The following is an 18007-nucleotide window of genomic DNA, read 5'->3' on the forward strand; positions in this document are numbered from 1 at the left end:
CTCGGGGAATTTCTTGTCCACCTCTTTGGTGTTAGCATCTTATTCAACTCTGAAGTAGCACATATGGAATAAGAGGAATCTGAAGTGTGGATATCAAGAATTGCTCCATCTTTTATCTTAGGTCTTGCCTCACTATTGAAATATTTCTGTTATCTACTAATTCATAACTTTCTCTCTACTTTCATTTTTATTTTAAACTTACTAGGATAGAATTTTCTAGAATGCCCTGAACTTACACATGAATAGCTTTACATATCTCATCAGCAGTCTTCCCGGCTTTCCTTAGCGTTATGGCAAGGTTTTTGGCCCTGTTTGCTTCTAGTAATGTCACTTTGCTTGATCCCTTCTGTGTTATCTTCTGTTTGCTTGAAGAATGATCAATGGCAGGACCTTGGGCTTTTGTCTTGAATATTTCCTCAAATTCATCCACATTTAGATCCTGAGGTAGAAAGGCATGACATTGGCACATTGGACTATACTTAAGTCAAAAAGCCACCATGTAGACAGTTTCCTTAGCAAAGACCTTCACTTTTCTATTAAGTATTTGTCTCTGGCCATGGCTTGCTCTATTTTTCCCATTTTTGTTAGAGTGCAACTTCTGACACACATGCAGAAGTTGAAGGTCTAAAGCAGACTACTCAACCCAACCAGCCAAGTCAACTTCCTTTTGATAATTAGCTTGCATAGACAGCTGCCACAGATTAGAACTATCCATCAAACAAGGCAGTGTGATAACTGAGTTCTTATTCACTTACAGTTCAATAAAGGGTTTTTATGCCCTTCTATAAATTAAGGGAAGGAGCTGTGTGATACGTTTTGTAGTGTACACTGAAGGTACTCAAAACTGTTTATTCCATTTTAACATAACTTTAAACATAGTTTTGGAACCATCTTACAAAATAGCATCAAATTTTATTCTTTGGTATTTTAAATTTTTTTTTTTTTTTAACATCAAGGCACTTAAAACACTTTATCTCTGAAACTTCCAGGTTAACAGAACACCCACGTTGGCTTTGCTGGACAGAGAGCACCCCTAGTTTCTAACCAATGAGAAAAATACCTCCAGAATTCGCTCATCATCAATTTCGTTGAAGACTGTGCCGTTGATCTGATTGGGCTTCAGAGCAACCCAATTAAACACCGGCATTCTGAACTTCGTCTTGATTGGCTTCTTGATTTTCACAGCTAAAGATGTCAGAGAGAATAAAATTAGGATCCTACCAAAAGCCCATGACCCTCAGGAGCAATCAGACAACAGTCCTTGCAGATGACACTTTAACACTGGAGGAAGGCTGGCAAGAGGCACCTAAGTATCTTTAAATATGGAAAATATCACAGCATGGCCTTGGCCAGAGCCATCTGAGGTCATCATTTGGTTGACTGATACAGCATTATATTAAAAGCCATCTAAGGGCCAAGGGTTGATTTTGTTTTTTGTACTTCAGGCTACTGGATTGCTGCATTACAGTTACAATATTTGGACAATGCTTAGGACAAAGTGCTGGAGAGCAAATATTATTATTCATGTTATTAGACAGCAGAGAGGGCAAATATTGTCAAATTTTAACAACCTGAATTCTTGGTTCTGGACCACATATTTACCAACAAACCTTAAAATACAATCAGGGACTACAGGTAGTGGCTGTGTAAACCACCAGGAACATAACAACAAGGCCAACTTTCAGCCAGGGCAATACATTCCTGTGGGTGATTTCGATAATGGAGATTATATTAGCTGCTGCATTATTTCAGACTAAGGGCCATAAATGGCCTGAACAACAAAATGGTTATGATGACAGAAGGGTACTTAGAAATCAAGAAATTACATTGCTCCTCCGGAATCAACACAGTTCCTTCCTCCACTTTTAAAAAATCAAGTTCTCCCCAGGAGTCAGTTGTATTTGACTAGGAGGTATCAATACACCCATTAAGAACACTGAAAGCCTCTAAACAGAGAGGATGGGATCTATCTTCTGGAAGGTGAGGGCCAACTCCTCCTACTTTGGGAAAATGAGTTAAGGAAGATAATCCATTTAAAATTTGATTACTCTACATCATAAAGAAGTCTTCCCAAACTATTTAGCTACATACATTCACCTTCATCAGTCTGTCCCGGGTAGCACATCCCACGACTTGGGAGCTTCGCCAGTTGCCATTATTAGCAAGGGAGGGAGGGAGAACCTCAGCGCTTCAGTGCAGAACGAAATAAAAGCAACACATGACTGAGCTTTTATCTGGCTGGCTGCATGGCTGGCTGCCTGCCTCAGTTGGCGTTAACTAAGGAAGGAGACAGACGGTGCCTCTCGTTCCTCCAGAGTTACAAAGGCCATTTAAACAGCAGGGATGTCATCTGATAAATCCACACAAAAGCATGCAGGAACACAGAGACACAGCCGTTGCCAAACCAGGCCTCTCCACCACCAAACATGACACCTTTGTCCCCACTGCCCCAGTGTCGGATTCCTTGCCACAGTATTTTTGTCCACACTACCCAGGGAAACTGATGTCCTCGATGGGACAAAGGAACAGACCTTCCTTTAGTCTGACACTTCTGCAATGTTGGGGGGTCGGGGGGAGGACATGGAGGGGTTTTCTTCTAATCTGAAGTCACAGGTTGGTGCCACTGGCTTCCTACCTTCCCTCCACCGACAATGCAGCCGCAGGACGCTAGCTAGAAGTCACGCCAATTGCAGCCACCCTTCCTCTAACTCTTTGGCAAGGGGAGGAATAAGCCTGAGATCGGAACACAGGCCAGAAAGTTCTCTCCTTGAAAAGGTTTTGCTGACTCTGTCTATGGCATGGGCGGGTGGGGAAGAGGAGGAGGGCACACAGGTGACCCCCACATACACAGCACCCCCAGCATTCAGCTAAGGATGGGTGGGTTCTCCATGGGGTGAGCCAGAGGCTGGTGGGGAGGGGACCGGAAAAGGGACACCCGACAGCTTTTGTTTGTTCTTTTTTCCCTAGAATAGATCTAAAATCCTCCTAGAGTTGAAGCCTTAGATCCAACTATGAAAATTAAACTAAAAGAAAAAAATTCCTTTTCTCAGCAGTAATGGAACATGGTATATGAATCCAAGATGTCCGTTTAAAGGACAATAATCTTTTCTATGGGTTCAACTAGAATGCATGGGCAAACCCGAAATAACAGCGAGCCAACACCAAGACTCCCCACAGACACAAAGTCAAAATGCAATGGATCGAATTCAAATGGAGTGGAAAGATGTGAAGGCACAGTATGACCCACGGGAACACATGGCAAACACTCAACACACTCGGTGAGGAGCAACCTACAGAAAAGCTTGATTGGCCCATCTTTTGTGGAAGCAGAAAGAATAGAGAAAATACAAAAAAAAAAAATTAGATATGGTTAGAGTCAAGAGGCTCAGCAGTTCACACACTCTTAGCATAGAATTTCATGCTTCTTGGACACATTTCACAAGGCAGCCTGGAGCCAAACATTTATTTCCATTCAAGCCTGCCTTGAAGACTCACGTATTATTTTGTTTTAAAAAGCATCCACTTTAGAAGAGGAAAAGGAAAAAAAAATTCATTGTAGTGGTTCCAAACTGCCATACTAAACTGTGCTGGGTATTCCATAAGATATGAACAATTTTTTAATAAAAAAATAATCAGCCAAAATTTAAAACCTCATTGTAAAGATCCCAGCACATCCTCCCAAAGAGACAGCAAAGGTCACAGGCTGCCCCTCTGTCCATCTCAGGGGACCTAGTCCAGAAAAGGGAGCCTGAATGTCCCGCCACGGATTTGAGGAAGGGGGCCTTATGCTTCAAATGTATATTTCACACTACTACTATTTTCTCTATAGAATGCAAAGAAAACTCTCAACTAGACAAACTATGGGGACCACCTCCTAGTCCCTGTCCTGGCCACCAAGAATACACTTGCTCATTGTCTATTGAAGATATAAGACATCTTGTTGCCTATGGACCCAGAGGCCTAGTGATGTCACGGATTCCTGACTTCCTGGGAGCCCTGGGCCTATCAGCTCAGTTCTGTCTCTTGGTTCTACTAGGACATCCTGATTCTGTCTGGCTTCTTGTTTCCAGAGAGAGAGGGGGAGAGAGTGAGTGACTGAACACGCTGGCAAAACATCTCACAAAATGGGCTTCAATCACTAAGTATTAACAGTCAAATTAAGGATGAGTAACAAAGAGAGACAAAAGGCCTTGTAGAAATCACCTGATCTCAAGCTATCAGAGACTTGTACAGATCTCACAATGCTCATATCTTATAAAACGAGACATCTCCTGTAATAGTTTAATGGACACTTACGGAACTAAAGAGGAGTTTCTCAATCCCATGTACAATCCTCTAAATGGCGTGAGACACGGCAGGGACACCTTCCAACCCTGCAGGCAGCAGCTGGTTATCAGCTGAGCACAGAGCTCCACGCCTTAAAATTGATGCAATCAATAGAGCCAAGAAATTTAAAAATTAAGCAGTAGGAAGAGCTCAAGCAAAAAATAAATAAATAAAAAAACAAAACAAATAGATCAACCAGATGGGACATGCCCTTCAGAAAGCAGCCCTGGACACCGTCAGCCCGTTGGCTCCTTCACTCTGCCAGCGCAGTTCTGAGTTCTACACCAGTGCTCCAGGGCACGGAAGTAGGCGCTGAATCACTCGTCAGCTTCTGTCACAGAGAAAGGAAGCAGTGCCAAATGAGACACCGCAGTGGACACACCTCACGGTGAGTGCTCTTTGGGTCTACACTGAAAGCCGAACCAGGGAACCCAGGTGCACGTGACAATTACAGGTTTCCACACTCAGTGGCTGAGAACAGCCTGGTGATGGGACAGATTCTCTGGGCTCATCATGAGGTTTTCTTTGTTTATTTACATTCCGCAATCCAGCCGGCCAGGCATGGTGGCTCACGCATGTAATCCTAGCGCTCTTGGAGGCTGAGGCGGGAGGATCACTTGAGCTTAGGAGTTCAAGATCAGCCTGAGCAAGAGCAAGAACAAGAACAAGACCCCGTCTCTACTAAAAACAGGAAAATTAGCTGGGTTTGGTGGCACACGCCTGTAGTCTCAGCTACTCGGGAGGCTGAGCAGGAGGATCGCTTGAGCCCAGGACTTTGGGGTTGCAGTGAGCTACGATGACACCACTGCACTCTACCCAGGGTGACAGAGTGAGACTCTGTCTCAAAAAAAATAAATAAAAAATTAAAAAAAAAAAGGAAATTTGAATCCCCCTCTTCACTCCCTTTAAAAAAAAAAGTAAAAAATAAACAAAAAAGTACATTTCATGATCCAAGAATTCCACTATGATTCTCCTTCAACTTTTCGCCTTCAGAAGCAATAAAATTCTAGAAGAAAGTGGTAGACAGGGAAGATCCTGGAAGGTAGAAATAAGCCACTGATTTACTGTGAACATTACTCTGCACTGGCATCTTGTTTGTTTCCTCGACAGTTTTATACAGATTGACCTGGAAGTAAAACCATGGATTTGACGTGGAACAAATCTGTTACGCGTAGCTTTGGGGTGTCCAAAAGGGCTCCAGTCACTAGGTTAGCCCTCATGGCTGGCTGGCATAGCTGCTGATGGGACCCTGGAAAGGATGGAGACTGGGAAATTTTTAACAGCTAAGACTGTCTTCTAGACTTTGAGCAAAAGGCTCTGAAAACTATTGTAGCCTAGAGAATGGAGGCTACTGGAGCGGTAGTTCTTCATCAGAAACAAGGGACTTCATGAGAGAATGAGGTGGCAGAATATCCCATGTCCCAAGGATGGCAAAGTGCAGGGCAATTCCAAATGCCAGGGAAACACTTCGTGACTGGGAAAACGGCTTGCAGTATCGTAGAAAGGAGTACAAATTCATTTCCGTGAGTCAAAACTAAGAGCTGCTATTTCAAGGCATTAGAGCAACTCTCCTTCTCTCACCGCACCCCTCACCCCGTGTTTGATTTCTGGTGCTGTAAGGATGCCGTATCTATCTCCTGGTTAGCAAGTGGACAACATGAATTATTTGGAGGCATTTCAAGGCATGGGAATACTGCTCTTGGCAGCACTCCCCTTTGAAGCTTAAATCCACTCTAGCAAATTCTGATGTTCTCTGATGCTCAGAAGACATGCCTAGAAGCCTACATCAGGCAATTACACATAAAGGCATCTTCCCTTTTTATAGATGACATTGCAAATACCTTTTTTTAAAAAATAGACCCAGAAGCACTCAACGTATGTGCTAATACAGAGCTTTGACCACCACAGGTGTTCAGGAAGCATTTGCTGAACCCAAAAAAAAGCACTGTTCCTTAAGGAGGTAACTTCTGTCTCGTCCCTTGTCAAGGTGGGGCCAGTGAAAGGTGTGGAGCTGGTGTGAGAGATCAGAACTTGTCACTAGGGTCGATGTGACAGCTACTCAGGGAAACACACCTCCCGTGCGTGACAATTTCCCCTGCACTGGCTACATTAGCAGGAATGTTCTTATACTAAGAAGAGATACACATGTCATTGCAAGAGACCCAGACTTTGAAAGAATAGCTTTAACTCTCTGGGATATGACAAATTTCTAACACAAGTACCTGTGTTTGAATTCTGTGCCCTTACCTGCTAATCCTGAGTTGAAAACCACCGTGGGTGAAGATGTTCCAGGCAGCGGGGGTGCTGAGGGAGGAGGCGGGGGCGGTACCGGAGGGGCAGGCACAGCCTCAGCCGTGGGACCTGGGAGAGGCGGCGGCGGGGGCGGGGGAGGAGGGGGAGGCGGCGGGGGCGGGGGTGGCGGCGGCATAGGTGGTGTTACTGGACCATTTTGCACTAGCAAAGAGAAAAGAAACAAATGGGCTTTGAAAATAGGAGAATGGCTTTCCTGCAATATGCCATGTGCATGTAAAGTAGCTGAAAACAAAACACTTACAAGGACAAAGGATTGTTTTCAAACACCACAAGACTTTCTTATCAATAAACGGAGAAAATATTTCAACATATGTGAAATGAAGATTTATAATCCTAATCTCAAAATGTTCAATAGTTCTTAAAATCAATAAGCAAAAGAACATGCCAACAAGAAGAGACAAAAGACAAATGGACAACTGGTAAAAGAAGAAATACAAACATCCTGAGACCACCTTAGTTCTCCTCAAACACCACAAGACTTTCTTATCAATAAACGGAGAAAATATTTCAACATATGTGAAATGAAGATTTATAATCCTAATCTCAAAATGTTCAATAGTTCTTAAAATCAATAAGCAAAAGAACATGCCAACAAGAAGAGACAAAAGACAAATGGACAACTGGTAAAAGAAGAAATACAAACATCCTGAGACCACCTTAGTTCTCCTGCCGGGGCTTCTTACCTGCCTCAGGTGAGTCTGAAGATGGAGGCAGTGGCAGAGGAGGGGCCAAGGGTCCTGAGGAGGTGGCCCCCGTTACTGGTTCCCCAGAGTTACCTACTCCTGCTTCAGACCCTGTGGACAATGTCCCAGAAGCCACAACTGGCAGTATGGCAATGTCTCCATCCCCTTTCTTCTGAATTTTAATGGTCCCTTGTTTCTCCAGTTCATGAATCTTTTTTTCCAGGGTAGACTGTCTTTGAATGGCTTCTTCTTTTTCTTTGACCATTTTTCTTAAGGTGTGAACCTGGGTATTTGCATCTTTGTAGATTTCCTGGGGGAAAAAAAAAAAAGTCCAAGGTCAAGAGTTCGTCTTCACATGATACTCATTACCATCAGATTGGCAAACTGAGGACAAAGAAAGTAAAAAAAGAGAAAGGATACTCAAATACATGGGAATATTCTATGGAACTCAGCCAGAACCTATAAAGCCCCATTAATTATTAATTACATGCTAGTAATGCATGCAATATATTCCAGCAATTGTTATTGTCAACCAAGTTCTTTCCATTTAATAGACGCAGCTACCTCAATTTTCCCTTCAGGTGAAAAGAAACAGAGCAGAGATGACCCCAAAAGCTGGCTTTGGAATGTCCTGGGTGTGTTCTGGTGACACAGCATGTTTCCCTTTCACTTATTTTAAAATTCATTTGTTCATTGAATATCCTAGATACACATATTAGCTAACAATAGACAAAAGGGCCCTAAATCAGACTTGGATAGAAGTCAGACTGGGATTAAAAATCTGCAAGGCATGGAATAATCTACTCATGAGTAACCAGGGGCTGACCGCTCTTCAATGGATCCTCTGGCCCTCACAATGCCCCCTTGACCACGCTCAGGACAGCGATTGTTGTAACATTTTCCCTTTGGTAATGCAGTTAACAAAACAGGCCAAAGCTTCCCTCTCCTAATTACTTATTTATGTCTAGGTTTTTAGCAGGAAACAAAGGAGTTACAATTTTCAATTCAAAGGCTGTCCTGGTTCCTTTTATAAGGGGCCCACAGAGGTTCTAGTAAAAGGATTTTATGGAACTGAACTTGCTTGCTGGGCCTTGTACATGTGATCTCTCACCACAAACCTCCAGCAGGCAGGGAAACATTCTTCACACCCTGTCTATTATTAATAATCTAAGAGTCTGAACTTGAATTGAATCCATATGCTACAATTTTGTCTCGATGGCGTGCCAGGAAATAAATTTCTTAGATTTAACTGTAGGACACGTCAGAATACCAGGCAATACACACAGACATGATAACCATCACATAAAATGTGCCATTTCATTAACAGTGGGATAAAGGCAGGCCGTTTGCCCAAAAGCCCTCCAGGCACCTTGGTGTTTTATGTTCTGCACAATTCCAAGCACACGGATGGCACGCCATAAATACCTGACACATAAGGCAAAACAACACTAAGGCCAAATAGCTGCGATTATCTGCTAATAAAATGATTTGGTTTTGCTTTGCCTTCCCCACGCCCCCCCATTTTTTGGTGAATGCCATTAGGCCTAGCCAGTGTTGTGACATCACTGTTTCCACAGCAACCACCAAATTTGGTTCTGAGTGGAAGCAAAGCAGAAAAATACAAAGAAGCCCAAGTCCTAATAAAAATAAATAAGTGGCATGAATTAAATCCATGCTGTGTTTTTATTTCCAACCAAATGGGTGATCCACAGGATCAACTCAGCCTCCTCCAGATGGGAAAACATTGCTGCTCCCAAAATCTGTGATAAGCAAATACTGAACCCCCCAGCATTTGATTGCACACACATGTGTACACATACCCTGCCTGTGTGTACTTTTCATTTGAGTATCACCTCTGAAATGGTTCCAATAAATACGCTGCATCAATGCATTCCTCTGAAATGAATGTATCCATGTGCAACTAGACTAAGCTGGAGCACACTCCCTGCAATGCCCATCTGGGGCGGCTGTCAGCATCACACTTACTCGAACGACATCCAGCTCCTTGTTCCTCTGCATAAGCTGCTTTTCCAGTTCCACGATCTTGGACATAGCTTCATTTTCTGTGTCCTGCAGTTTTTCAGATAACTGTAAAATTTTGAAAAGAAAGCTCTGTCACAACACAGGATCATTCTGATGAGGCCCTCAGCTCTCGGAAAGCGTAGCTCCAAGATCATCGGGGGCCCGCGAGAGTCCTGCATGTGCTCTGCAAGTTGTTTTCTGGAAATGTTAATATTTATAATATGGTTCTGAATACATATTTGTTTCTACCAGGAATTAATAACTTATATGTGATCCTTAATAAAATCCATATGTCAGCTCCTTAGTGTTTCAGCATACACAGTGTGCCCCCTTCCATTTCTGCAGGGGCTGGCCAGGGTGGAGAATGGTAAGGAAGGGGGAGGGGACAGCTAACCCTCCCCCACCCAAGAAAGGGCCATCGGGCAAAAGCTTTTGCAAATTGTTGATCCAAAAAACTTGGTTCTGCCATTCTAAGAAGCCAGTTAAAAATATACTGCTGCTTGTTTCGATCCAAACTATGCAAATAATAAAAGTTATTTGGAGTAGAAGTTCAAATAAACAGGTGGCCTGCTATAAAAATGAATATATAAGAATAGTCATGCAATGCTGGCAAAGGCTTCAAGAGAAAGACAGGATGAACCCTGTGTTAAGAAGTTATTTTTTGCATAAAGCTCTAAAATCAAACCACTTCTGATTTCTAACATCTCACAGAAAATGATCATAAGTGAAGGAAATCAGGGAGGCAAGGTGAGGAGGAAGAGTGGAAATTTACACTGATCAGGTTCAGAAAATGATACGAATCTTTTAAGGGAAAATATGTTGGGCCTGTAACTTCTCTTTTTAAGCAGATGCCACTAGGTCACTGCAGTGCTGACAGTGAGGGTTTCTGGCTCACCAACTTGGCCGAACCATAGCCGTGAATGTTCCCATTTCCACAGTAATGGGAAAAGGTGAAGGAAATTAAGCACATGGAGGACTCTTTAAAAGAAAATGTCAATGAAAATAAATGGACTGTTCAAAGAAAATAATATTCCTCTGAAAGGAGACAAGTCATTCCACACTCAAGGAAAGTGCCAATCAGAATTCATCAAACGAACTTGGTCCTCACAATGCTTGGGTTTTCGAGAAGCATCATTCTTCTGTTCATTCTTTCAATATTGAAATATCTGTTTAATGAGTGGACAAATGAACAACCTCTACAGGGCTTTAGACTCATATTCAAATTGGTCTCTGGCAAGAAAAATCCCTCAAAGAGAAATGAGCCCCTGTCCTGATAAAGATCGGACATTATACTGAGAAGACATCCTTCTTCAAAGAACAGGATATGTGGGAAAGCACGCTGATTTCCTTGAAAATACCTAGTGCTGAAATGAATCTATTTAGAATCTGAGTAACCGTAAGACAGGAATGTTCAGACATGCATCCCAGAGACACTAGCTAATTCTGTCCACGGGCCTGTGTGGACATATGTGATGAGAGGGCTCATATTCAGAAGACACTTCTTTACCTCAAGCCAAATTCCCACATTTCACTTCCCTCTGTTCTTTTAGGTAATGCCAATCACCAAATTCCCCCTGCACCTGTAACTAAGATTGCCAGGCTGTAACTCGGCAGAGGCTGTGCAGTAAGTGAGCTAAGGCAAGGCCATGGATTCTACTTGGTTTTATACAACACACCTGTCTTCTTTGAAAGACTCCCTCCCTCCCTCCCAGAAGGCCTTCTGATAGCTCTCTACCCCAGGCTACAGCTCATTCCTGTACTCCAAATCCTTCAATATACCGCCATGAAAGCTAACATCAATTCTGTTTTGCACTCAGTTGAAACAGAAGCAATTTTTCTTTTTCTGAGATGTAGTTACATGAGAGATGTTTTCTTCCAGTTCTTCCACCCTCTCCAAGGCTGCATTCTTAGTTTCAGCATCTTCCAGCAGAGCTCCAACATCAAACACGTTGTCCAGGTATGCCTGAATCTGGACCTGCAGCTTGTCACTCTCCGTGTGTTTCAGCTTCTAAAAACCAGAATGTGAGAGAACGTGTTGTCAGCTTCCTGTGAAAAAACAACATAATTTCCCAGAAGCCTACATATTCTGTTTGTTCCAAACAGTCCAGCCTTTTCCAAGAGCAGGTTTAATGTATCATCTTCCTTCAGAGTGACTGCCTAAGAGGGTACCATCAGATTACTTTTTGGTGAATATCCTCTCCCAAACACATACACATTTTCCCCCTAATTCTTCCTGCTCTACATAATTATATTCCAATCTAAAACATTTTGATATAGGTGAAACCAGGACAACAGAAAAATTAAAAGCTTTGGAAGGGAACCATCACCAGCAACATAAAACTTGAGGGTATCTATATAGTGAAAGAGATCAGAGTGGGTGGTATCCTGCCTGGTTAGTGATGGGGGTTCCAGTGGGAGGAGAGGGTTAAGCAGGAGGTGGGGCAGACACTGATAGTTTATATTTAGCCTGGGGGCTTATTTTAGCATAAATTGCTAGAGCCCACCCCTATGATTTCCTCCCTAAGTCAATGTCCATCCAAAGGTTCTCCCCAGTTCACTGTATCCCAAACTAGGCATCCTGGAGGGGTTCAGTTAGCTTTATGGTGACACTACAGGCCAAATAAATCAGCAAACCTTCCCTATAAGTACTATAAGTCATGACTTTCCCTCGGGAACAGAGAACAGCTAGAGTAACACCCGGCACGTAGATGATGCCAATAAACATTTATTGAACAAATCAATGGCTACTTACAAGGCTGGGTTTCTGAAAACTAATGAAGCATTTATACATCATATGCTTATAATATTTCTCTTCTAACCACCTCTATCAATCAGGGTCCAGAACCAACACACCATGAAGTTAAAAAAAAAAAAGAAAATACCGAGTTTTGAAAAAAACTTGAACTTTAAGAGAAATTCCACTCTACATAAATTCTCAGGAAAATGGATCTTCTCCTAGGTCTAATCTGGAATTCTACAATTAGGCTTGTTCTGAAGAGAGTATGTTCCATCTTAGGTTAGGAGTCAGAACTAAAAAAGTTTCGGAATAGGGCAAAGGCTAAAAAAGATAATGGAGAAGAAACTTAATGGGGTGTTACACGAGATTTACAACAAATAACAGGTGTTCACTGACACATCCGAAGTCTAAAACAAACTCTGCTCAGATATCACAAAATTGAACCCAGAACACCATGAGGAATCTATATAGCCAATTTTTGTTCAAATACTGCTACTCTTGGAGCATATGAGAATAGAGGATTGACAAATTTGGTTCTCAAAGCAGGAAAAAAGCTTTCAGTACAATCTTCTACATCAATGGGTCTTATAAACAAACAGGAAAACAATTCAAATTACTCTTTAATGGAAATCTATTGTGCCTCTCCCTGAGTAGAGCTTTTAGACAACATTGGGCCAGTCTACTCAAGGGAAGCCCAGCCAGTAGGGTAGCAAGGCCATCACGTTGAGAGTAACCAACTCTGCAGTTCTGCCTCCCAATAAAACTGAGGGTACAGTCTGTGAGGTCCCCTGACTTTATTCCTAATGAAGACGGGCAGCTGAACTCTAGAGCTGTCCAAGGAAAGTGCTTCTGTCTTCTTCACAGCTAGAAACAGCCTTGACATTGAAGTGGACAATTCTTGCCCTATCACTAGTGGTCTTCCAAATTCAACTGGACCATTCCCATACAAAAGGGAAATCAAAAACTGCCTGAGTGTCAAAGCATAAGGGCACGTCCTATGCACACACAGCTACTCAAGTCCATTTATGATTTTCACATCAATTTTCTGTTTCTTAGCTGAAGAACTCAGGGAACAGGCTGAGCACTTTTGCAAGGGAGAAAGAAAAAGAAAAACTTAAACCCACTTCTCCCAAGAACTAAAAGTGGAAATTCTAAAGACACAAACAGTTTAAGCAGAATTCAGCAGCTTCAAGAGGAAGTCTCCAGTGTCCGTTTCCTCATTATTTTTTCATGCTCTAAGCATTTACTCATCATTCTACAGCAGTTTTGGTTTGCCTTTCCCTGCCCAGATGGGGTCCCCAGAGTAACCAGGAATGCAAATTACCCAACAGCCCAGATGAAGGGCGCAATGAGACGTGACCCAGACATAGCTCCAAAGCGGAGGAAAGCTGCAGCCAGGCTACAAGAGGCCATCTGACTCCCGTACTAAAAGGCTGCTGGCAACAGACGGCCTAAGCTGCCAGGAGGGCTGCGAGAATCCAGCTTCTCTGGCAGATTGTGTCTCTTAGATTGGTTCCCTTTACTAGCACGACAGTAGTTGACTGCACAGAGCTTTAAGCGTTCTCTGGCCACCATGGAAGTGCACCTTTGAGGGCAGGCAATGAATCAGTTCTTACATTGGAGCCAAAGGCTACAGATATACTCACGTCCAAGTATTCATCCAGGCCTAATTTGGTAAATTCATATTGGAGGTGAACTCTGAAATTCATGTCTTCTACTGAATGGACTACAATGTTAATAAACTGCATAGAGGCCACCTGAAATGAAATTGCCAAGGGGTTAGATGGGCTCCAAACTTTTTTCTCAGTTTAGTCACAGACATGTGCTTTCAATTTCATAAATCTAGGCTCACCGATTTCCTTTTCCTTCATTTCACTGGTTTTTTTTATAATTTTTTTTAAATTCAAAAATCAGAGGTACCACAATAAGATACTACTTCACACCCATTAGGATGGCTCTAATAAAAAAGAAATACAATGAAAAGTGTTGGCAAGGATGTAGAGAAATTAAAACACTCATCCATTGCTGGTGGGAATGTAAAATGGTGGAGCCACTTGGAAAAATGTGACAGTTCCTCAAAATGTTAAACACAGAGTTACATATGACCCACCAATTCCACTCCTAGGTATATAGCCAAGAGAAATAAAAATATATGTCCACATAAAAATTTGTACACAAATCTTCAAATAGCATGATTCATAACAACCAAAAAGTGGAAAGAAACCAATGTCCATCGAGTGATGGATAAAGAAAATGTGGTATATCCATACAATGGAATATTATGTGACAATAAAAAGGAATACTGTTCACCATGTTACAACAGGAACTTGAAAAAATCATGCTAAGTGAACAAAGCCAGTCACAAAGACCGTATGTTATATGATCCATTCATATAAATATCCAGAATAGCTAAACTAGAGAGGTAGAAGGTAGGTTAGTGGTTGCCTAGGGCTGGGGGTGGGGCAAATGGGGAGTGACTGCTAGTGGGCACAGGGTTTCCTTTGGGAGTGACAAGTGTTCTAAATTAGATTGTGGTAACAGTTGCACAACCCTGTGAATATACTAGACATTAAATTATAAACTTTAAATGGACAAATTAGATAGTATGTTAATTATATCTCAGTAAAGCTGCTCTTAAAAAGTCATACAGCTATATAGAATAAACTGCAAATTATTACAGGCATGCTGTACAAATGTGAAAATTATTACAAAGAAGAACATTTAAATCACCTATAACCTCATCACAATGTGATCACTTCTAAAAAGTACAGTTTGCTCCCGCATACAAACAGGATAGTAATATTTGCCCCATCTTTCCATACAATCAACCAGTCTCCGGTCCATGATTTACTGCTTTCTCCCCACAACTGCATCAGGGGCCCTGAGACCTGCCATGGAGAAAACCAGTCCCCAGTCTGGTAAAGAACAGAACCGAGTTCAACAGATCTCCTTTGCTTTCCGTAGTGACAGTGGACCTATTTATGGTGAAAATGTCTTTCTAATGCCTTCCCTCTGCAGCCATGACCCAGCAGGGTCTCTGAAAGGAAGCAAAATGGGTGAGGGACCCAGATTCACACTTAATCTGAGAAACACCCTATTCTTCCTCTCTCCCCAAACCCCCTTCTCTTTATCACTTTTAAAATTGTTTTTATCAATTTTAAATATTGTTCTTTGAACATTATGTTATACACTGGATATCTTTGGAAGATATGCAAACTGTCTAGCTTATAAGGGGACCCTATTGCAATTTACTAAAAATTACCTCAGGTTCTACAGTTAAATGATCTAAAAAAAAAAAAAAAAAAAAAAGAAAAAGAAAAAAAGGCCAGGCGCGGTGGCTCACGCCTGTAATCCTAGCACTCTGGGAGGCCGAGGCGGGTGGATTGCTCAAGGTCAGGAGTTCGAGACCAGCCTGAGCAAGAGTGAGACCCCGTCTCTACTAAAAATAGAAAGAAATTATATGGACAACTAAAATATATATAGAAAAAATTAGCCGGGCATGGTGGCGCGTGCCTGTAGTCCTAGCTACTCGGGAGGCTGAGGCAGTAGGATCGCTTGAGCCCAGGAGTTTGAGGTTGCTGTGAGCTAGGCTGACGCCATGGTACTCACTCTAGCCCGGGCAACAAAGTGAGACTCTGTCTCAAAAAAAAAAAAACAGTCAGTTTTTTTGTTTTCTTTTTGCCTAGCAAAAAAAAAACAGAAAAAGAAGAAACAAGTCTTATAATACATGAGAAGAATTTATATGTTATAACGAATAAGTTGTTTAGGAGGTTGTGCAACCTAACTGCATTCCCAAGGCAGTTTATCAAAAGCCTCATTTTCTGGGGGGAAAGTACGGTTGAATTCTGGCATCTTTCCATTTCTCTTCTGAAAACAGATCTAAGTGATGTATTGAGTTTTATGATATGCCTGAGAGGAAACTATTTATAGGTGACACATGAATCCCCACACAGTACTTGCATACAAGCAGCCTCTAGATACGATGTGAATAAATGAACTGACAAGAAATGGGCTCTAGTTTGTATATGGATAGTGCAGGTGTTTTAAGGGGTTTAATATAATTTCAGCAGAAACTCAAATGGGAGAGATGTCTGACAGGTGTCATCAATGAATGAGGTGGGCCATGGGTAGCACCATAGGGGGTGGTGTGGACTGCGGCAAACTGGAGAGGATATCTTTGGACTGAAGGACCGGGGGCTACGTCGCTCCAGCAGCCGATACTCTGCAGGAACAGGGGCCTAGCGCTATCAGACATTTTTCAGTTTTCAAGAAAATCAGATATCTGTACTTTGATGAAAAATATCCAAATTTTTTTATAGAAAATCATTCTATCAGACTAAATTCACAAGCCTATAGGCTAGCTTCAGCTGGGGAGCCTCCGGTTTGTAATCTCAGCTCTAACGGAATGAATAACTTCCCCTAACAAGGCACAGGAAAGAAACAGTAATGTGAACCAAGGCACAGGCCTCTTTACGTATTTATCACAATGGCCAGCATTGGCCTCAACTTCTCCAAAAAGTCCTAAAAATAAGAATTATTAATAAAAAGTTAGTGTAAAAGTATCCCTTGTTTTTACCTTTTCAAAAGCAAATAACAGGCTTTCTGGAACAGAAAAGTTTCTCTAGAAAGGATTTCATGTTTCTCACTGATTTTGGAAGGGGTTCAAGGATAGGGTGCATATAAAATTGGAGGACCCAGAAAAAAAAATTTCATGTAAAATGGTTTGAAATCTGTATAGTTGTGTTTCGTGGCTGTACAGTCACTGAAACAATTCAAATGCAAACTTTCCTTGGCATCCTAAGCACAGGCTTTGCAATGTAAGAACTGACTGGGATATCTGCTTCAGGCTAGAAGTGATCTGGGAGATTAAGCTCAGGTAAGGATCTCCTGGGTGCAGAAGTTCCCTGGGGAACTGCATTAGGTCAATGCCCGTAGATTTGGGTGCACTCAAGGGTAATATGTCTCAGGGAGTTCTCTAGTGTAGATTCTATCTTCAGTCCAGGATTAAGACTTAGGCATATGAATTTGGAAGTGCTGAAACTCATTTTGCTGTTCTTCTTACCTGAGGACAGGGCTGCTGTGGAACCACATGTTCTTGCATGTGATCTAACCTGCTAAGGGACCTGCAGTATGATTGTGCCCTCACAGAATTACTAATGCAGGAAAGAGATCAAGGAGAAAAACAAAAAATCACTGCTACATATTAATTTGGGGGATATACACAGTCAATTCTATTATACAAACCAAAGCACTTCAATCTTTGAGAATGTAGTCTAGAGAAGGGCACTGGCTAGGGCCTGCAAAAATCAAAAAAGGTCAACGTTGCTGGTCAAGGTTCCTTCCACCGTAAGGATTCTTATGCAGCACGATCGACAGCTCAGGTTGGCAATTGCAGGCATTTGCACCAGGCTCGAACTTCCTTTTCCCAACTGCACGGGTCCCCCTTTATTTGCTATAAATAATCAGGACCTCTGGCTTTTACTATAGTATATATGTAATGAATAAAACTGAAAATCAATACCATAAAGAGAAAATATAGATTAAGATGGACATTCTAGATCGGAACTATGGCATATTAAACTCAATCTCCTGTCCTTTGTAGAGTGTGTGTGTGTGTGTGTATGTGTGTGTGTATTTGGGAAAAAAGTGCTGAAATTGAGTTTCCTTTATTGAATGTAACACTAAAATAACTCACCATAAAATCTATGTTATTGTCTTCATTCCTGAAATGTTCCATCAACTTCTCAAAGCGCTGTTTTTCTCCGCAAACCTGAAACACACATTTTCATTGTGCATGTGACTTTCTAAACATAAGCATTCTAAAATTAGATGCAGAAATCTCAGCTTAATAATTATTTCCAGAATATCTTTTTCCTCTATCATACACTATTTACTTCTCTTCTAAAGCTAGTTAACTCATAAATAG

General features: G+C 41.8%; 1 protein-coding gene across 1 annotated transcript in view; it reads right to left on the bottom strand.

The window, feature by feature from the left end:
• Window positions 1–18007, bottom strand: part of FMNL2 (formin like 2) — a 296967-nt gene that overhangs the window by 21617 nt on the left and 257343 nt on the right. The window contains exons 10-17 of the mRNA XM_069472569.1: window positions 17777–17851; window positions 13728–13838; window positions 11203–11352; window positions 9309–9410; window positions 7323–7632; window positions 6574–6780; window positions 1061–1185; window positions 237–439 (exon numbers count right to left, since the gene is read on the bottom strand). Coding sequence (XP_069328670.1) covers window positions 237–439; window positions 1061–1185; window positions 6574–6780; window positions 7323–7632; window positions 9309–9410; window positions 11203–11352; window positions 13728–13838; window positions 17777–17851 — 1283 coding nt within the window. The remainder of the gene's footprint in view (window positions 1–236; window positions 440–1060; window positions 1186–6573; window positions 6781–7322; window positions 7633–9308; window positions 9411–11202; window positions 11353–13727; window positions 13839–17776; window positions 17852–18007) is intronic.

The sequence above is a fragment of the Eulemur rufifrons genome, chromosome 1 (assembly GCF_041146395.1).
Source record: "Eulemur rufifrons isolate Redbay chromosome 1, OSU_ERuf_1, whole genome shotgun sequence".
NCBI lineage: Eukaryota > Metazoa > Chordata > Mammalia > Primates > Lemuridae > Eulemur > Eulemur rufifrons.